Below are 17,669 nucleotides of genomic sequence, written 5' to 3'. Positions count from 1 at the left end.
GTTATAGTATGTATATAGTTATAGTGTTGTGGTATTTCTCCCTTGTGTGTGGTTGCATTCAGTCACTATGTGGTCTGATTATGGTGTGGTGCTATTACTCTCTTGTATGTAGTTATATTCGGTCATTATGTGGTCTGGTCATAGTGTTGTGGTATTTTTCCCTTCTTTGTGGTAATATTCGGTTACTATGTGGTCTAATTATGGTGTGGCAGTATTACTCTCTTGCATGTGGATGGATTTGAACAGTATGTGGTGGTAATACTTCTACGTATGTTCACAGTGTTGTGGTATTTCTCTCTTGTACAGTTAGGTCCAGAAATATTTGGACAGTGACACAATTTTCGCGAGTTGGGCTCTGCATGCCACCACATTGGATTTGAAATGAAACCTCTACAACAGAATTCAAGTGCAGATTGTAACGTTTAATTTGAAGGTTTGAACAAAAATATCTGATAGAAATTGTAGGAATTGTACACATTTCTTTACAAACACTCCACATTTTAGGAGGTCAAAAGTAATTGGACAAATAAACCAAACCCAAAAAAAATATTTTTATTTTCAATATTTTGTTGCGAATCCTTTGGAGGTAATCACTGCCTTAAGTCTGGAACCCATGGACATCACCAAACGCTGGATTTCCTCCTTCTTAATGCTTTGCCAGGCCTTTACAGCCGCAGCCTTCAGGTCTTGCTTGTTTGTGGGTCTTTCCGTCTTAAGTCTGGATTTGAGCAAGTGAAATGCATTCTCAATTGGGTTAAGATCTGGTGATTGACTTGGCCATTGCAGAATGTTCCACTTTTTTGCACTCATGAACTCCTGGGTAGCTTTGGCTGTATTCTTGGGGTCATTGTCCATCTGTACTATGAAGCGTCGTCCGATCAACTTTGCGGCATTTGGCTGAATCTGGGCTGAAAGTATATCCCGGTACACTTCAGAATTCATTCGGCTACTCTTGTCTGCTGTTATGTCATCAATAAACACAAGTGACCCAGTGCCATTGAAAGCCATGCATGCCCATGCCATCACGTTGCCTCCACCATGTTTTACAGAGGATGTGGTGTGCCTTGGATCATGTGCCGTTCCCTTTCTTCTCCAAACTTTTTTCTTCCCATCATTCTGGTACAGGTTGATCTTTGTCTCATCTGTCCATAGAATACTTTTCCAGAATTGAGCTGGCTTCATAAGGTGTTTTTCAGCAAATTTAACTCTGGCCTGTCTATTTTTGGAATTGATGAATGGTTTGCATCTAGATTTGAACCCTTTGTATTTACTTTCATGGAGTCTTCTCTTTACTGTTGACTTAGAGACAGATACACCTACTTCACTGAGAGTGTTCTGGACTTCAGTTGATGTTGTGAACGGGTTCTTCTTCACCAAAGAAAGTATGCGGCGATCATCCACTACTGTTGTCATACGTGGACGCCCAGGCCTTTTTGAGTTCCCAAGCTCACCAGTCAATTCCTTTTTTCTCAGAATGTACCCGACTGTTGATTTTGCTACTCCAAGCATGTCTGCTATCTCTCTGATGGATTTTTTCTTTTTTTTCAGCCTCAGGATGTTCTGCTTCACCTCAATTGAGAGTTCCTTAGACCGCATGTTGTCTGGTCACAGCAACAGCTTCCAAATGCAAAACCACACACCTGTAATCAACCCCAGACCTTTTAACTACTTCATTGATTACAGGTTAACGAGGGAGACGCCTTCAGAGTTAATTGCAGCCCTTAGAGTCCCTTGTCCAATTACTTTTGGTCCCTTGAAAAAGAGGAGGCTATGCATTACAGAGCTATGATTCCTAAACCCTTTCTCCGATTTGGATGTGAAAACTCTCATATTGCAGCTGGGAGTGTGCACTTTCAGCCCATATTATATATATAATTGTATTTCTGAACATGTTTTTGTAAACAGCTAAAATAACAAAACTTGTGTCACTGTCCAAATATTTCTGGCCCTGACTGTATGTGGTATTCTTGGTTTTGGTATAGTGGATTGTGTTGTGTATGGACTTCACTTTTTCTCTCTATCTATAAGGGGGAGATTATTTTCAGTAGAGACGAAATACTTGAACATTTAACTCCCCTCTATGTCCAGTGATTATTACATTGCAGCAAATATGCACTTACAGAGGTTCTCAAAACAAGTAATCACCTTTTCTAAGGCCACATGCACATAATGAATATTTAGTCAGTATTTTACCTAAGTATTTGTAGCCAAAACCAAGAGTGGTAAAATCAGACAAAAGTATAATGGAAACACAGACACCACTTCTGAATTTTTCACCCACTCCTGGTATTGGCTGCAAATACTGATGTAAGATACTGAACGTGTGAACATGGCCTAAGGATAAGTGATAACTTATTGATCAGTGGGGGTCCGTTTGTTGGAACTCGCACTGATCTGCAAAATGTGCAACTTTTATCTCCATTACACTGGAGCTCATGTCCGACTCGAATCCTGATGCATTCATTCCCTCAGTGTGAGCGCTGTGCTTGGCTTTTTCTGTCATCCGCAAAGAGGATCTGAGGTCACACATCTGACCTGCCACTGCATTTTATAATGGGGATAAACGTTCCCCAATCTTCCGATCGATGCAGTTTCCACTGGTCGGATTCCACAGATCAATAAGTTATGACCTACCTAACCTGTGGATTGGTGATAACTTGTTGTCACCAAAGAACTCCTTTACTACAAACTACTGTAATTGTACATCCCAGTTATTGTGCATGCACAGTAGATGTGCAGGAGCCACCTGTGTTTTACAGTTGATGCTCCAAAATAACGGGGATAACACTAACGGGTATTTTCATTTAGCTGTAAGGTGGGCCCCTAGAGTCAATTTCCCTGGTGGGCCTCAGACACCCAAGTCCGACCATGAATAAAATTAATTGTATCACTTATTATTGAGCAAAATTAGGTATGCTGACATCCCGCTATATACAGTATGAGCCCTAATATCGCTCCCTACATACATTAGGAGTCCTCACAAAGTTCCCTACATACAGTATGAGCCCCCACACAGGTCCCTACATACAGTATTAGCCCCCCACATAGCTCCCCTATATATACAGTATGAAGCCCCATGTAGCCCCTATATACAGTGTGAGCCCCCACATAGGCTCTCTGTATACAAAATGAGCACCCACATTGTACCCAATATACAGTGTTAGCCCCCCACATAGCCTCTCCATATACAGTATGAACCCTCACATAGACCCTATATACAGGATCAGCCCTCACATAGTCCCCCTATATACAATGTGAGCCCCCACATAGCCTTTCTATACACAATGTGAGCCCCCACATAGCCTTTCTATGTACAGTGTCAGCCCCCACATAGCCCCTCTACATACAGTGTGAACCCCACATTGCCTCCCATATACTTTATGAGCACCACGTAGCCTAATATATTTTTTATGATACCCCACATAGCCTCCTATATTCAATATATACTCGAGTATAAGCCAAGGCCTTTAATTTTACCACAAAAAACTGGGAAAACCTATTGACTCGTGTATAAGCTTAGGATTATAAGACGTACCCCAAATTTAGAGAAGGAAAATTGGAAAAAATATTTTTTAATGCTGAAATGGGGGTCTGTCGTATAATCCTAGTGTATCTTATATTACCTCATCAGGGCGGCACGGCAGTGAAAGTAGAGTGGCTCAGGAGGCTGGGTCAGCGATGTTGCAGGCTTGGAGGACAGGGGTGTCCGGTGTCCGTAGCTCAGGAGAGTCACAGGACAGAAGGTCGGCAAAACTTTGGGCTTGGGGATGTCGTGGCTCAGGAGAGATGACGATACTGAGGGCTCACGGGTGTCGCAGCGGGTGAAATTGAGCCTGCTGGTGGGCGGCGGAACCCATACTGAGCTTGCCGGTGGGCTGTGGGCTTCTTTGAGCCCATCAGCGGTTGATGCAAGAGACTTCAACAAGATAGCCGCGGATGCGGCGCATGCGCAGATTGAGATCGCCAACCCTCCTGAGCTGCGAAACAGTATCGCTGACCCTCCATCCTGTAACCCCCCCACACTGACCCGATAAGCTCTGTCCAGATTATAAGACATAGCCCCATTTACCCCCCAGTTTTGGGGGAAAAAGTATGTCTTACAATGTGGAAGTGGAAACCTCATTCAAGTTTAAGCCGAGGGGGGCTTTTTCAGCCTGTTATATATAGTATGAACCTCCACATAGCCTCCTATATACATTATGAGCCCCCACATAACCTCCTATATATCTCTGAACCCCCACATAGCCTCTTATATACATTTTGAGCCACCACATAGCCCTTATATTCATTATGGACCCACACACAGCCTCCTACATACAGTACATGCAAAAATCTCATACACATAAAAAAAAAACACCACATTCTCACTTCCCTCCCGTTTCCCTGCTGCTCTGTTCCAGCCTCTGGTGCACTGATGCTCCGCACAGCACAGATGATGATATATGTCATCGCGTCTGCAGTGCCCCAAGCTGACTGGTGGAAGACTGAGCCAGCGGCACCATCCTCCACCAATGTGCGCACCGCAGATGCAAATAGCGGTAAGATCAGAAGGCGAGCGGTGGGGGAGGGCATTGTGTGGCTCGGAATCCACCATTTTTAGCCCTTAGGCTGTCTCGGTCCTTGGAGTGGACTGAAACAGCCAGGGGGCAAGATGTGGCCTGCGGGCCACACTTAGCCCAGTACTTCTCCATCACAGGCATTAAAGTTTCCACTGCTTGGCTAGCCAGTAATGGCCTTAAAGATGAAAGAAAAATGAATTGTTCCCCTTCCTCACTTGACCTAAACCCTATTAAGAACTTGTGGGTCCTTCTTAACCAGGAAATTTACAGTGAAGGAAAACAATATACCTCTCTGATCAGTGTCTCTGCCCAAAGTGTTGATCATCAACAAATTAACAAACTGACAGACTCCATGGATGGAAGGCTTATGACTGTTATTGAAAAGAACGAGGGCTATATTAGTCACTATTATTGTTTTTCAAATGTCAGAAATGTATTTTTGTAAATTTTGAGTTGTTTGGTTATTATTCACACTTTAACAGATGAAAATAAACAACTGAAATGGGAAAATGTATATTTCTTTTATAGGTGTATAATAATTCTGTGCACTAAAAGCTGCCCAATAATTATGCACATAGAGATATTCTCTTAAGACAAAACCTCAATTTTGCTGTCTCAAATATTCAGATTTATTAACCTTTTGAATTGACCGACAGCACTAGAATTGTTCAATGATAAAATTAATCATCAAAATATAAAATTGCCTAATACTTGTGCACACAGTGTACAGTAAAGTCCAATATACCTAAACCTTTAAGTATAGCTGACATCTTAAAGGTTTTACAGAAAGATGAGGCACTCCAAAGCGCTCTAGCTCCACAATCTCATTGCTCCATTGCTTTTTCTCCCTTCCATTAGATTTCGAAAAGTGAGATTGAAATGGCTTTTCAGATTGAAGCTTACGATTGAAGTAATAGGTTTCGATGTAACAATTTCTAGCTGTAAGGTGATAGAAAATTCCACAATTGAAAGTAAAGTTACTAGGTTTGCGACCACTAAACCACTGACATGTTGCTACGCAGCTGGAGGTTGGCTTTCAAGACATTCTGGCGCCAAAGTGGTATGCTTTAATATTCGGTAGTAAAAGACGTATGTGACTTCCTTTAAGAAACAGTTTGGGACTACCAGGAATTCTATCAGAATGCTGAGTTAACGCTCAAGATGTGTAATAAAATCATTGGCTACGGGTAACAGATGTTCGTATTTCCATTGGGTTTTCAATTACGCTGACTTTAGAGCAATGGCAAACTTTACAATGAAGAGTACTTTTTGATTGACACCAGCACTTAATTCTTTACAAAAATGAACAAAAATTTGTATTTCAATCTAATTGAATCAGAAGATCAACTCAGGTTGAGACTAAGGGTCATGCCAGGCCAGAAACGCGTTAGCTGATTCTCGTCATTCCATATGTTTTTATTATGTATTCACCGACCTTCTGCTTTTTAATATATTGAAATATTTTTATTTTTTATATTATTGGAAAGAATTAAGTGCTGGTTCCTTTTGGACTTTATTCTACTTGAGCTTCACTTGCTTTACTAGTACAAAAGACACTCTGATGTCTAACAGAGAAGAAAGACTAAATACAAAATGATGAGCAAATGACTGAACATGAAACAGCATGCAGCAAATCTCAGCAAAACTAAGAACTACTGAAGAAATAAAGTAGAACAGATTAAAATATATAGACTAACTAAGTGTATCTGGTCCAAGTTATTCAATTAGTTAAATGCTGAGTTTTATTACCATATGGAGATAACCCCGATTATTGAAAAACTCACTCTCCAGGTCTTGCTTAAATGAACTTTTGCTTAAGTAATCTGATTTGTATGGGGAGTAAGCTTGCCGTGTAACGCTAAGCTTTAGTAAGGAGGTTTCCACAGGAGGAGGACTACAAGGCAATAAAATGCATGAATGGAAATATGGAACTAGCAGGGGCGGACATACCAATGGTGCGACCTGTGCAGCTGCACAGGAGCCCAAGAGGTTAAGAAGCCACATCTACCTCCAAAGCAGGTGGAATTGTGCATTATCAGGAGCTAAAGGAATGCAATGGGCACATGTATTGTTTTTGCACACAAGTCCTCTTCTGTGCTTCGGCCCCTAGGAACTAGGTGTAATATTTTAATAAAATTATACTTTAGAGCAATATTCTAATGGATTGAAGCCCTCATGTGCCTCCCAGTCAATCAACAGTTCCAGATATTGTACATCAATGACAAAAGACTTGGACAGAATAGAAAAACTAATTCGGAAGAACCACACAAACGCTCTACAGAAAATGCGCATGTCCAGCACTATCTGCTTCATAAGCTTCATAACTGTCATCATACCACACACAGACACTGCATCAGGCTACCCAATTTATTACCCAAGGTAAGTAGTACTTTACAGTGGCAAGAAAACTTCTTGACAATCAGCCTAACCTATCTACTTTTAGACCTCTTGGGTCATGTTGTGGCCATAGTTTAACCTCTTCAACACCCAGTGATTTTCTGTTCTTCATTTTTTATTTTTTCCTCCCTTTATTCCAAGAGGCATAACCTTTTTATTTTTTGGTCAATATAGCCGTATGAGGGCTTGATTTTTGTGAGATGAGATTTACTTTTGAATGACATCATTCACTATGCCACATATTGTACTGGAAAACAGGAAATAAAATCCAAGTGGGGTGAAATTGCAAAAAATGTGCAATTTCACAATAGATTTTGAGGTTTTTTATTTACCATCTTTACTACAGTATATGTCAACATGATTCCCAAGGTCAGTACGAGTTCATAGATACCAAACACGTATAGTTTTATTTTTATGTAAGTGCTGCAAAAAACCCTCAGAAATATGCAAAAAAAAAAAAAACAGAATTGCACTTTTGTAGCCATGTTCTCATTTTATGAGATCTGGGGCTCAGTGATGGCTTATTTTTTGCATCCTGAACTGACATTTTAAAATTCATCGGTTTTGGGTAGATGTGATGTTTTGATCACCTGTTATTGCAATATTGTGGTGACCAAAAAAATTTATTTTTTTTGCTTTGATTTTTTTCTTGCTACGTCCATAAGCAATTAGCTTATTTAATTTTATATTTTGATATATTGGTCATTTCTGAAAGCGGCAATACCAAATATATGTACTTTATATCTGTTACCCGTAGCCAATGATTTTATTACTCTATTATTGTTTCATTTTTAATGGGGTTGACTTGAAATTTTGGGTTTTGGCTTTTTTGATTCATATTGTTTTATATTTTTTCTTGGTTTTTTAGTTCCTTTAGGGGACTTGAAGCTCATATACTCCGATTGCTTCTGCTGTTCTGAGTGATGTTTCAGCATCACTCTGAACAGGAGAAATGCTGATCTCCTGTGAACACCAGTGCTCAGCCTGCATTCACAGGAAGTTCGTCATGACAGTGACCGGGGTCATCAGCTGACCCCCTGCTGTCATGACAACCCATCGGCACCCCGTCATCACGTCACCAGGCTGTCAATGGGGATGGGGAATGGTGTGCTTCCTGCTGTCAGAGATCAAAGATCCACCCACACCTTTTAGCTGTACAGGTCAGCTGATCAGATCAGCCAATATGTGCGGGGAAACATGTGAGTTAGCCGCATGATCTATGACATATCGGTATGTCATAGACCGTGAAAGGGTTAATGTAACCAGTTCAGGATTGGGCCATTTTTCTCCCTTCCTAATCAGTTTTTTTTTCAAATTCTCTCATTCAGATGTTCAAATAATTTTTGCCTCTTTTTTTTCGCACTACATGTGGCTTATTTGTTATGGAATTTTTAGATTCCTTTCTTCTAAAGAAAATGTAACGAAAAATAAGAAATATGCGTTTATTTTTTAATATTTTATTATGTTATAAAAAAAACATTTTTAATTCCATTCCTCAGTCTGTAGAGGTTGTTTTTATATAGGACATATATTTTTTTGACCAGGGAGGGGATAGAAACATTGATTTCGACTTTTTATTATTTTTTATTTTTGTATTTACCATATTTTTCTTTGTTCTTGCTTTTCTTATTTATTTATTTCACAAATTGTGTCTTCCATAAGGTCTTGAAAAACATTTGTGGGACTGCGGGAGGGAAGATTTTAAATATATATTTTCTCCTGTAACTGGGGCTGGCCTATTTTGTCTCATTTACAGGGAAATTTCAGCAGTTTTGCTGGATAGCAGAGCTAACAGGTTCTTTTAGGACCTAGCAGCTCTGATTCTTTACCTACACTCAGCAATCACATGGTTCTGGAGGAAATGCACTGTGAGTGCTTCCTATACTGTATACCCAAAGCTTATTCAGGACTGTGTATACAGTGATAAGGAAGGCAGAGAAGGCAGAAATAACAGATTCTCCTAGAACCCAGCAGCTCCTGCTCCTTCCCTACACCCAGTGATCACATGATTGCTTCTTCCAGAAGAGGGAGCACTGTCACTGCTTTTTATACTGTATAGACAGTGTTGGTTCAGGGCTGTTTATAGAACTACGAGGAAGACAGAGATAGTAATAAACTGTCTCTGCCTTCTTTATGACGACTCTGACTGTGTCTGACAACAGGCTATATGCTCTTGTAGCTGTATTTTTGATGTTTTTAGAATATCAGTCCAGCGTAAATAGCTGGTCACCCGGATGGTTAAAGTCTATGGGCAGTCTGGAGGTAATTAAAGAGTAACTGTCATTTTAAATTTATTTAGATAAATTAATAGAGCTATGTTAAGTATCCCCATAAGTATACTGACCTAGAGAATCATGTTGACATGTCATTCTAATTTATGCCCAAAAACTCAAAAACTAAGGTAGAAATGTTGTTTTGTTTTTTTTTACTATTTCAAAATTAGAATTGTTGTTGCTTTTTCCCTAATGCTAAATGGTAAAATGAATGACTTTAAAAATACAACTTGTCCCACAAAAAAAAACAAGCTCTCATACAACAATGTCGGTGGAAATTTAAGGAAATTATGGATGTTTGATAAATAGGAGAAAAAAATAAAAAAAGCATAAATGGAGGTAGGGGGGAGGGTATTGGGGTTTGTTTTGATGATTTATTTGGTACAGGACTGCCTAAAAATTTGTCATTATCATTGTTGACATAAATATTGTATGTTGCAACTTTTGAAACATAATAAACAGAAGTTTAAAAAAAAAAAAAGCATAAATGAAAATTGGCTACAACCTTAAGGGGTAAAAGGGATTGACTAACTTTAACAGATGTGTTGGGGCATGATTTTGTGGCATTTACTAATGTATTAGTATTACAGGTTTTCAAGAAGAGTCCCCTGTTTCTTTATGGAGGAGCATGTGATCAGATCTGTTCAACAGTCTCCTGCAATTGAAAACAGCTTTCCCGTGTGCATTTCCATTGGAGGAGGCTGATGGACAGGTTTGTTCACTTGCTCCTCCATCATTGGTCAATTAGTATTTAGGAGCTTTGTGCAATATGAGAGGAAGGCGCCGGTGGCACTAACAAGTGCAGGAAAAGAACCTATAATACTACTGTTCATGTCACAAAATCCTGTCCCCAAAACATTTAGGTGGTGTAACACTGCTATACCTAAAAGTGGCTCACAATGGTCCCAGGCCTCTGCAGGGATTTACAGATAGTTTATTTTCGAGTACTGCTTAGTTCTTGTAACTCAATTTATTAGCGAAAATCCTCTGTGTGTATTTAATTCACTTTCGTTTAGAGCATAATCTAGTTTATGATTCAATATTGTGTACTCTTAATTTGCTCCCCTCCCCATCACTGCCTCAACTTCCCTTTAATTTTCTTAAAGGGTCATATATAATTCATTACTAACGTCACTTTCCCAACAGGGAATCCTAAGAACCTTTTACCAAACAAAAAAAAAACATAATTACTTGTACATACCCTGTGTAGAATAATAACCAATTATCTTTTTAACCCCTTGAGTGCCAGTGGTCCTTGCCATTTGTGCACCTCCTGGGCATACACAATGTTCTGCTTTTGTTCCCTATTTGCTTTTAGATTATTATATACTATATGTTATATTCTATCTATATCTAGCTATCTACCTATTAATCTATCCCTCTATCTACCTATCTACCTACCTACCTACCTACCTATGTACCTACCTACCTATATGCATACATACATAAATACTGTACATACCTTTTTTCAGTGTGAAAAAAAAAATATCTTCTCAGCTTTATAAATCTTGGGTTCTCAAAACTTTGGCCCCTGATTCGTCATTGTTTTTATGCCTTTTATTAAGGCGTAAGAATGAATTTCAAAAGTACCGTAAGTTTAAAGGTTATACTTTATTCATGATTTTATTTGATCTCTTTTTTTATGTTACTATACTCGGTGTCGTCTATTTTTTTGGGGGGGGCGGGGGTGGGAGAGCATTATTGGTGAGTTTTTTCCTGATTTTCTACTAATTCAAAATTTTTAACTTTTCGAAATGCCATAACATTTTTTGTGCAATTGTATTCCATTACCCTTGTGGAGTAGAGCATCTGTTACATTTTATGTTTGCTCACTTGAAGACTAATGTGTAACATTTTAAAGAATCAGGAGATTTTTTTCTTGAAAAAGGTGAAAAAAGGTATTAATCTGTATGTCATATATGATGGAGTCATAGGGGCCTGGTAGATATAACACTTTTCTCTCCAAACACTAAAACTAACATGGAAGAGAAAAGTTCAGGAACTCTGCCTCATTGTTCTTGCAGTTTACAGGAGCTTGTGGTTAGTCTGTGTCACCAGACAATAATGGAAGGAAATTCAGTGAAACTTTACAAAAGTTAACCTACACTTAAATAAACGATAGGTACTATAAAAACTGCATATGGATCCCATAGACTAATATACACAGTGTAAAAAATACCTAACAAATATGATGCCTTTAAAAGAAACCAGCAGGGTAGAATTTGAAGAGAGAAAATCCAGCTCCAAAAAATTCCAAACTTTGACAAAAAAATTAAAAAATCAAATCCATAGCGCAGATAAAAGCAATGCTTTTCAAACGCAACACACGTTCTTTATCAAAGCTCAACACAAAGAGAAAGGTATACCGGATATATCACTGAGACTAGCCAATGAAATTACATACAGAGATCACGTCACAAAAAACGCAAATGCAAAACGGGTGAGTTGTTTTTTCCTCTTTTAGCAGGGTACAAAAGCCTAAATTAAAAAAGGGGTTTTTTTTACATATTCTGTGTACTGTGTATTGTGGCATACTTTTATTTAAAGAAAACCTGTCACCAGATTTGGGGCCTATAAGCTGCAGCCACCACCAGAGGACTTTTATATACAGCATTCTAACATGCTGTATATAAGAGCCCAGGACGCTGTGTAGAATGTAAAAATCACTTTATAATACTTACCTAAACGATCACTGCGGTGGAATTGGGTCATATGGGCGTCTCTGTTCTGCGGTGCCGACGTCTCCTCTTTCGGCCATCTTTGTCCTCTTTCTTCTGAAGCTGGGGTGCATGACGTGTCCTACGTCATCCACACTCGTCGGCATTTAGGTCCTGAGCAAGGCAGATCAAAGTATTGTAGTGCGCATGCATGGGAACGGCGAGTGTGTATGACGTAGGACGCGTCATGCACACGGTCTTCAGAAGGAGGAAGAAGATGGCCGAAAGAAGAGGCGCCGGCACCAGAGAACGGAGATGCCCATATGACCCAACTCCACCGCAGCGACCGTTTAGGTAAGTATTATAAAGTGATTTTTACATTTTACACAGTGGCCTGGGCTCTTATATACAGCATGTTAGAATGCTGTATATAAGAGCCAACTTGTGGTGGCCGCAGCTTATAGGCCCCAAATCTGCTGACAGGTTCCCTTTAAAAAAATCAAATATTGCATAAAATGAAAAACATCTCAGACATAATAATAATAATAATAATAATAATAATAATAGTATAATTCAATCTTGTTTTACTTGCAAAGAATAACACATTATTTGTTAAATCACATAGCAATTTAAATGCCATTACAAATGTTCAGTATATTTTTCCAGAAAATCAAAACTGCCTGTACATTTAAAAAGTCTCTGTGAGATGACATAAACAAGCTGCGATATTCAGCAAGAAACAGCTCCAGCTTTCCCAACATATCTGATAGGAGAGTTGAGGTGCAATACCAGACACAGCCATGGACAACAGTGGTGCTGTTTCTGGGGGAAAAAACAGCTTGTTTGTAATCTCACACAAACGTTTACATTTTAAGACAAATTTTTCATATGTTTATTAAATTGAAAAGAATTACAAATAAAGCTTTGACATACATTGTGAGCTCACCTTTAGGACCTGCTCTAGGTTCTCCAGTTTGGCTTGGAGCTGGTAATTCTCCTTCACAGCCAAATCTCGTTCCTTGGTAACTATGGCGAGAGTCTCTCGAAGTTGCTCATAGTCCAACTTCACCTGAAATAAACAAATCATTTTCAATATTTCAGTCCTCCCAGATGTATAATTTAGTCACAAATAGAAAAATAAAAATTAAATATATATTATGTGTATGTGCATACACAGTCATGGTCGAAAGTGTTGCCACCCTTGAATTTGTTCCAGAAAATGAACGATTTCTCCCAGACATTTATTGCAATTACACGTTTTACCATACACATGTTTGTTTCCTTTGTATATTGGAACAACACAAAAAAAAAGAAAAGAAAAAAGGCAAACTGGACATAATTTTACACAAAACACCAAATATTGCCTCTTTCCAAATTTGTGAATAAAGCCATGTGATACTCATTTAAACGCACTTGTAGCAAGTAACAGATGTAGGCAATATGAAAATCACACCTGAAACCAGATAATAAGGGGAGGAATGACACATTCTTTGCATTGTGTGTCTGTGTGTCACACTAAGCATGGAGAACACAAAGAGAAGAGAAATGTCTGAACACTTAAGAAGCTATATTGTTGAAAAATACTAACAATCTCAAGATTATAAGTTCATCTCCAAAGATCTTGATGTTCCTTTGTCCAGAGTGCACAACATAATTAAGAAAATCTCCATGGACCTGGGATGTCAGAGAAAAAATGATAATACAGTAAGTTGCAATGCAGGATAGTCTGGATGGTGGATAAGGAGCCCCAATCAAGTTCTAGAGAAATTGAAGCTGTCCTGCAGGCTCTGGGTGCATCAGTGTCAGTTCGAACTATCTGTTGACATTTGCATGAAATAAAATGTTATGGCAGGAGACTCAGGAGGACCCCACTGCTGACATAGAGACATAAAAAAGCTAGATTGCCAAAATGTCCTTGATTAAGTTCAAATCCTTCTGGGAATATGTCTTGTGGACAGATGAGACTGATACAACTTTTTGGTAAAGCACAACAGTTACCTTTGATCGAAAAGTCCGGATGGTGGATAAGAAGCCCCAATCAGGTTCCACAGAAATTCAAGCTGTCATGCAGGCTCTGGGTGCATTAGTGTCAGCGCGAACTATCTGTTGACATTGAAATGAAATGAAATGCTATGGCAGGCAAAATAGGAGGCCCCCACTGCTGACTCAGGGACATAAGAATGCAATACTACATTTTGCCAAAATGTACATGAGTAATAATAATAATAATAATTTTATTCATTTATATAGCGCTATTAATTCCACAGCGCTTTACATACATTGTAAACACTGTCCCCATTGGGGCTCACAATCTAGAGTCCCTATCTGTATGTCTTTGGAGTGTGGGAGGAAACCGGAGTACCTGGAGGAAACCCACGCAAACACGGGGAGAACATACAAACTCCTTGCAGATGGTGTCCTTGGTGGGATTTGAACCCAGGACCCCAGCGCTGCAAGACTGCAGTGCTAACCACTGAGCCACCGTGCCGCCAAAATCTTTCTGGGAAAGTGTCTTGTAGATAGATAAGACCAAAATAGAGCTTTTTGGTAAAACACATTATTGTACTGTTTACCAGAAACTGAAAGAGGCCTACAAAGAAAAGAACACAGTACTTACAGTGAAATATGGTGGAGGTTCAAAGATGTTTTGGTTTGTTTTGCTGCCTCAGGCACTGTGTGCCTTGACTGTGTGCAACGCATCATGAAATCTGAAGGTTACCAAAAGATTTTAAGTCACAAGTAGTGTATAGTGTCAGAAAGCAGGATTTGCATTCTAGGTCATGGGTTTTCCAGCAGGACAATTACCCCAAACATATTTCAAGAAGCACCCAGAAATGAATGGAAACAAAGAGCTGTAGAGTTCTGAAGTGGCCAGCAATTAGTTTGAATATAAATCCCATTGAACACCTGTGGAGAGATCTTAAATTTACTGTTGGGAGAAGACACCCTTCAAATATGAGAGACCTGGAGCAGTTTGCAAAAGAAGGAAGAGTGATCCAAAATTCCAGTTGAGAGGTGTAAGAAGCTTGTTGAAGGTTATAGGAAGCGATTGATTGCACGTATTTATACCAAAGGGTGTGCAACCAAATATTAAGTTGAGGGTGTTAACAATTTTGTCTGACCCATTTTTGGGGCTGTGTGTGAAATTATGTCCAATTTCCAATTTTTTTCTTCATTTTTTTGTTGTTGTTCCAATAAACAAGATAAATAAACATATGTATAACAAAAGATGTGGAATTGAATTAATTTTCTGGGAGAAATACTTCATTTTCTGGAACACTTTCAAGGATTACACAGAGCGTACCTATATGATCCACAGACAATAGATAAATAAAGACAGCAGAGGAGAGCAGTCATTCATAATAAAACATAATTTTTACTATATTAGTTAAAATGACCCATAGGTCAAAAATGCCCTTATTGACAAACAAATATATATAAACATGTGTTACATTTAGACAAAACGGCAGTATTGGTGTCTGCAATCCATACCATAAGCCGTTATGATATGAACCAACATGGGTCACTTGATATAAGACAATATTTAGGTGACATTAGATTCAGGAACAATCTCACCAACTCATGTCCTGAAGGGTATTTCACTGGTATTATTAGCCGCAGGGGGGCATATACTAATGTCACACACTACCCCAGAATACCAGACCGTCACCGCTCACATTCAATCTTCCCAACGTGTTTCTTCAAATAATATAATCATCATGAGATCCGTAGAATTTCATAAGAGTGTAGTGAGCACACAACCATATGACATCATGATAACATCAAAATCCTGAATGGTGTGACGTTTTCTCATGCAAGCCACTTCATAGCATTGCCCATTGCCCATGCCCATGAGCAATCCTTAGCTATCATTGCTCCAAAAGAAAAACAAGACTTATCACTGAAGATGTCATACCTTCATTACAGACTCCATTTGTATTTTTCTCTGCAATACAGTGTGGACCTTTATTTTTCAAGAATTCTGACTCTGCAATTTATCCTGACATGCTGGATATCAGCTTCTGAGCCAAATATGACTGATATCAACCTATTCTCACCTAATCAGTGATTGAGGGTTACCATACTTTCAGTCTTTTTGTTTATTCACATGCTTTTTGTGAGGATTGAGCACAGACTTTCAAAAGGATTGAGATCTGGGGACTTAGGCCTTGTGCGCACTAGGCATTTTTAGCGGCGTTTTTTACTGCGTTTTTGTGCTGAAAACGCAGTGACATTGCTTCCCCAGCAATGTCTATGGGTTTTCAGAATTGCTGTCCGCACACGGCGTTTTTTTGTAGCTGCGTTTTTGTGGTGACCACAAAAATGCAGCATGTCAATTATTTCTGCGTTTTTCACTGCGTTTTTCACCCATTGAGTTCAATGAGATGTTCAACAACGCAATGAAAAACGCATATAGCTGCGTTTCTATGACTAAAACCGCAGCTATAAACGCAAGGGGTGGGCAGTATAGTGACGTGTACAGGAAGAGGATTCCTTCTGTTGGTAAACACAGAAGCATGAATCCTCCCGGTACCGTCACCGCTGCTTCCACAACCCGCCCGGTGCATGTCAGCTCCGTGCGGCGCCATGTCTGGGCGGGAGGTGGAGGCAGCGGCGAAAACAAAAGTGAACAGTAGAAAAAAAAAAAAAGTCATATATACTCACCTGTCTGCAGGGTCCCAGTGCAATGCCCGCTCCTGTCCCGGTCCCGCCGCTCTGGCTGTGTGCAGTCTCCCCAGGGCACGTACGAAGCTTGCAGGACCTGGCGGTGGATCACCTGATGCAGTCACCTGACGCATCAGCTGATCGTAATTCTCGCGGTGTCGCCGGCTTTTTCGCACCCGGCCGGCTATCAGCTGATCCTGCCGTCAGGGGACTTCATCAGCTGATTACCGGCAGCTGCAGCAGCGATGGGACAGGATCAGACTCTCATCCGATCGCTGCAGGAGCTGCCGGTAATCAACACATAAGTGAGTATTTATTTATTTATTTTTTTTTGCACCGATGCATCAGCTGATTGTATAATCGGCTTTTATACAATCAGCTGATGTGTGATGTGCTTCAGCCCCTAGAGCCTGACACATCATCTGATCGCTTTGCCTTCCAGCAAACCGATCAGACGATATTGGATCTGGATTGGACGGCGCGGGACCCTGACCCAGGATTACTGCGGAGGGGGGTTCTTTATTTCAATAAAGATGGAGTCACTAATTGTGTTGTATTTTATTTCTAATAAAAATATTTTTCTGTGTGTTGTGTTTTTTTTATCTTTACTAGAAATTCATGGTGGCCATGTCTAATATTGGCGTGACACCATGAATTTCGGGCTTAGGGCCAGCTGATAATATACAGCTAGCCCTAACTCCATTATTACCCAGCGAGCCACCCGGCATCAGGGCAGCTGGTGGAGTTGGATACAGCGCCAGAAGATGGCGCTTCTATGAAAGCGCCATTTTCTGGGGTGGCTGCGGGACTGCAATTCACAGCGGGGGTGCCCAGAAAGCATGGGAACCCTGCACTGTGGATTCCAATCCCCAGCTGCCTAGTTGTACCCGGCTGGACTCAAAAATTGGGCGAAGCCCACGCCATTTTTTTTTTAATTATTTCATGAAATTCATAAAATATAAAAAAAGGGCTTCCCTATATTTTTGGTTCCCAGCCAGGTACAAATAGGCAGCTGGGGTTGGGGGCAGCCCGTACCTGCCTGCTGTACCCGGCTAGCATACAAAAATATGGCGAAGCCCACGTCATTTTTTTGGGGGGCAAAAAACTCCTGCATTCAG

The 17,669-nt window shown here is 39.9% G+C and overlaps 1 protein-coding gene across 20 annotated transcripts in view; it reads right to left on the bottom strand.

Annotated features, from left to right (window-relative positions):
* Positions 1-17,669, bottom strand: part of RIMBP2 (RIMS binding protein 2) — an 877,394-nt gene that overhangs the window by 297,422 nt on the left and 562,303 nt on the right. For all 20 annotated transcript variants that reach the window (XR_012725119.1, XR_012725121.1, XM_075322225.1 and 17 more), the window contains one exon: positions 12,833-12,955. Coding sequence is in view for 16 of the 20 variants with exons in the window: in XM_075322225.1 (XP_075178340.1) it covers positions 12,833-12,955 (123 nt within the window). In the remaining 4 variants the exon portion in view is untranslated. The remainder of the gene's footprint in view (positions 1-12,832; positions 12,956-17,669) is intronic.

Source organism: Anomaloglossus baeobatrachus, chromosome 1 (genome assembly GCF_048569485.1).
Source record: "Anomaloglossus baeobatrachus isolate aAnoBae1 chromosome 1, aAnoBae1.hap1, whole genome shotgun sequence".
NCBI lineage: Eukaryota > Metazoa > Chordata > Amphibia > Anura > Aromobatidae > Anomaloglossus > Anomaloglossus baeobatrachus.
The sequence above is the reverse complement of the archived record's forward strand: the minus strand, read 5'-3'. Positions and strand labels throughout refer to the sequence as shown.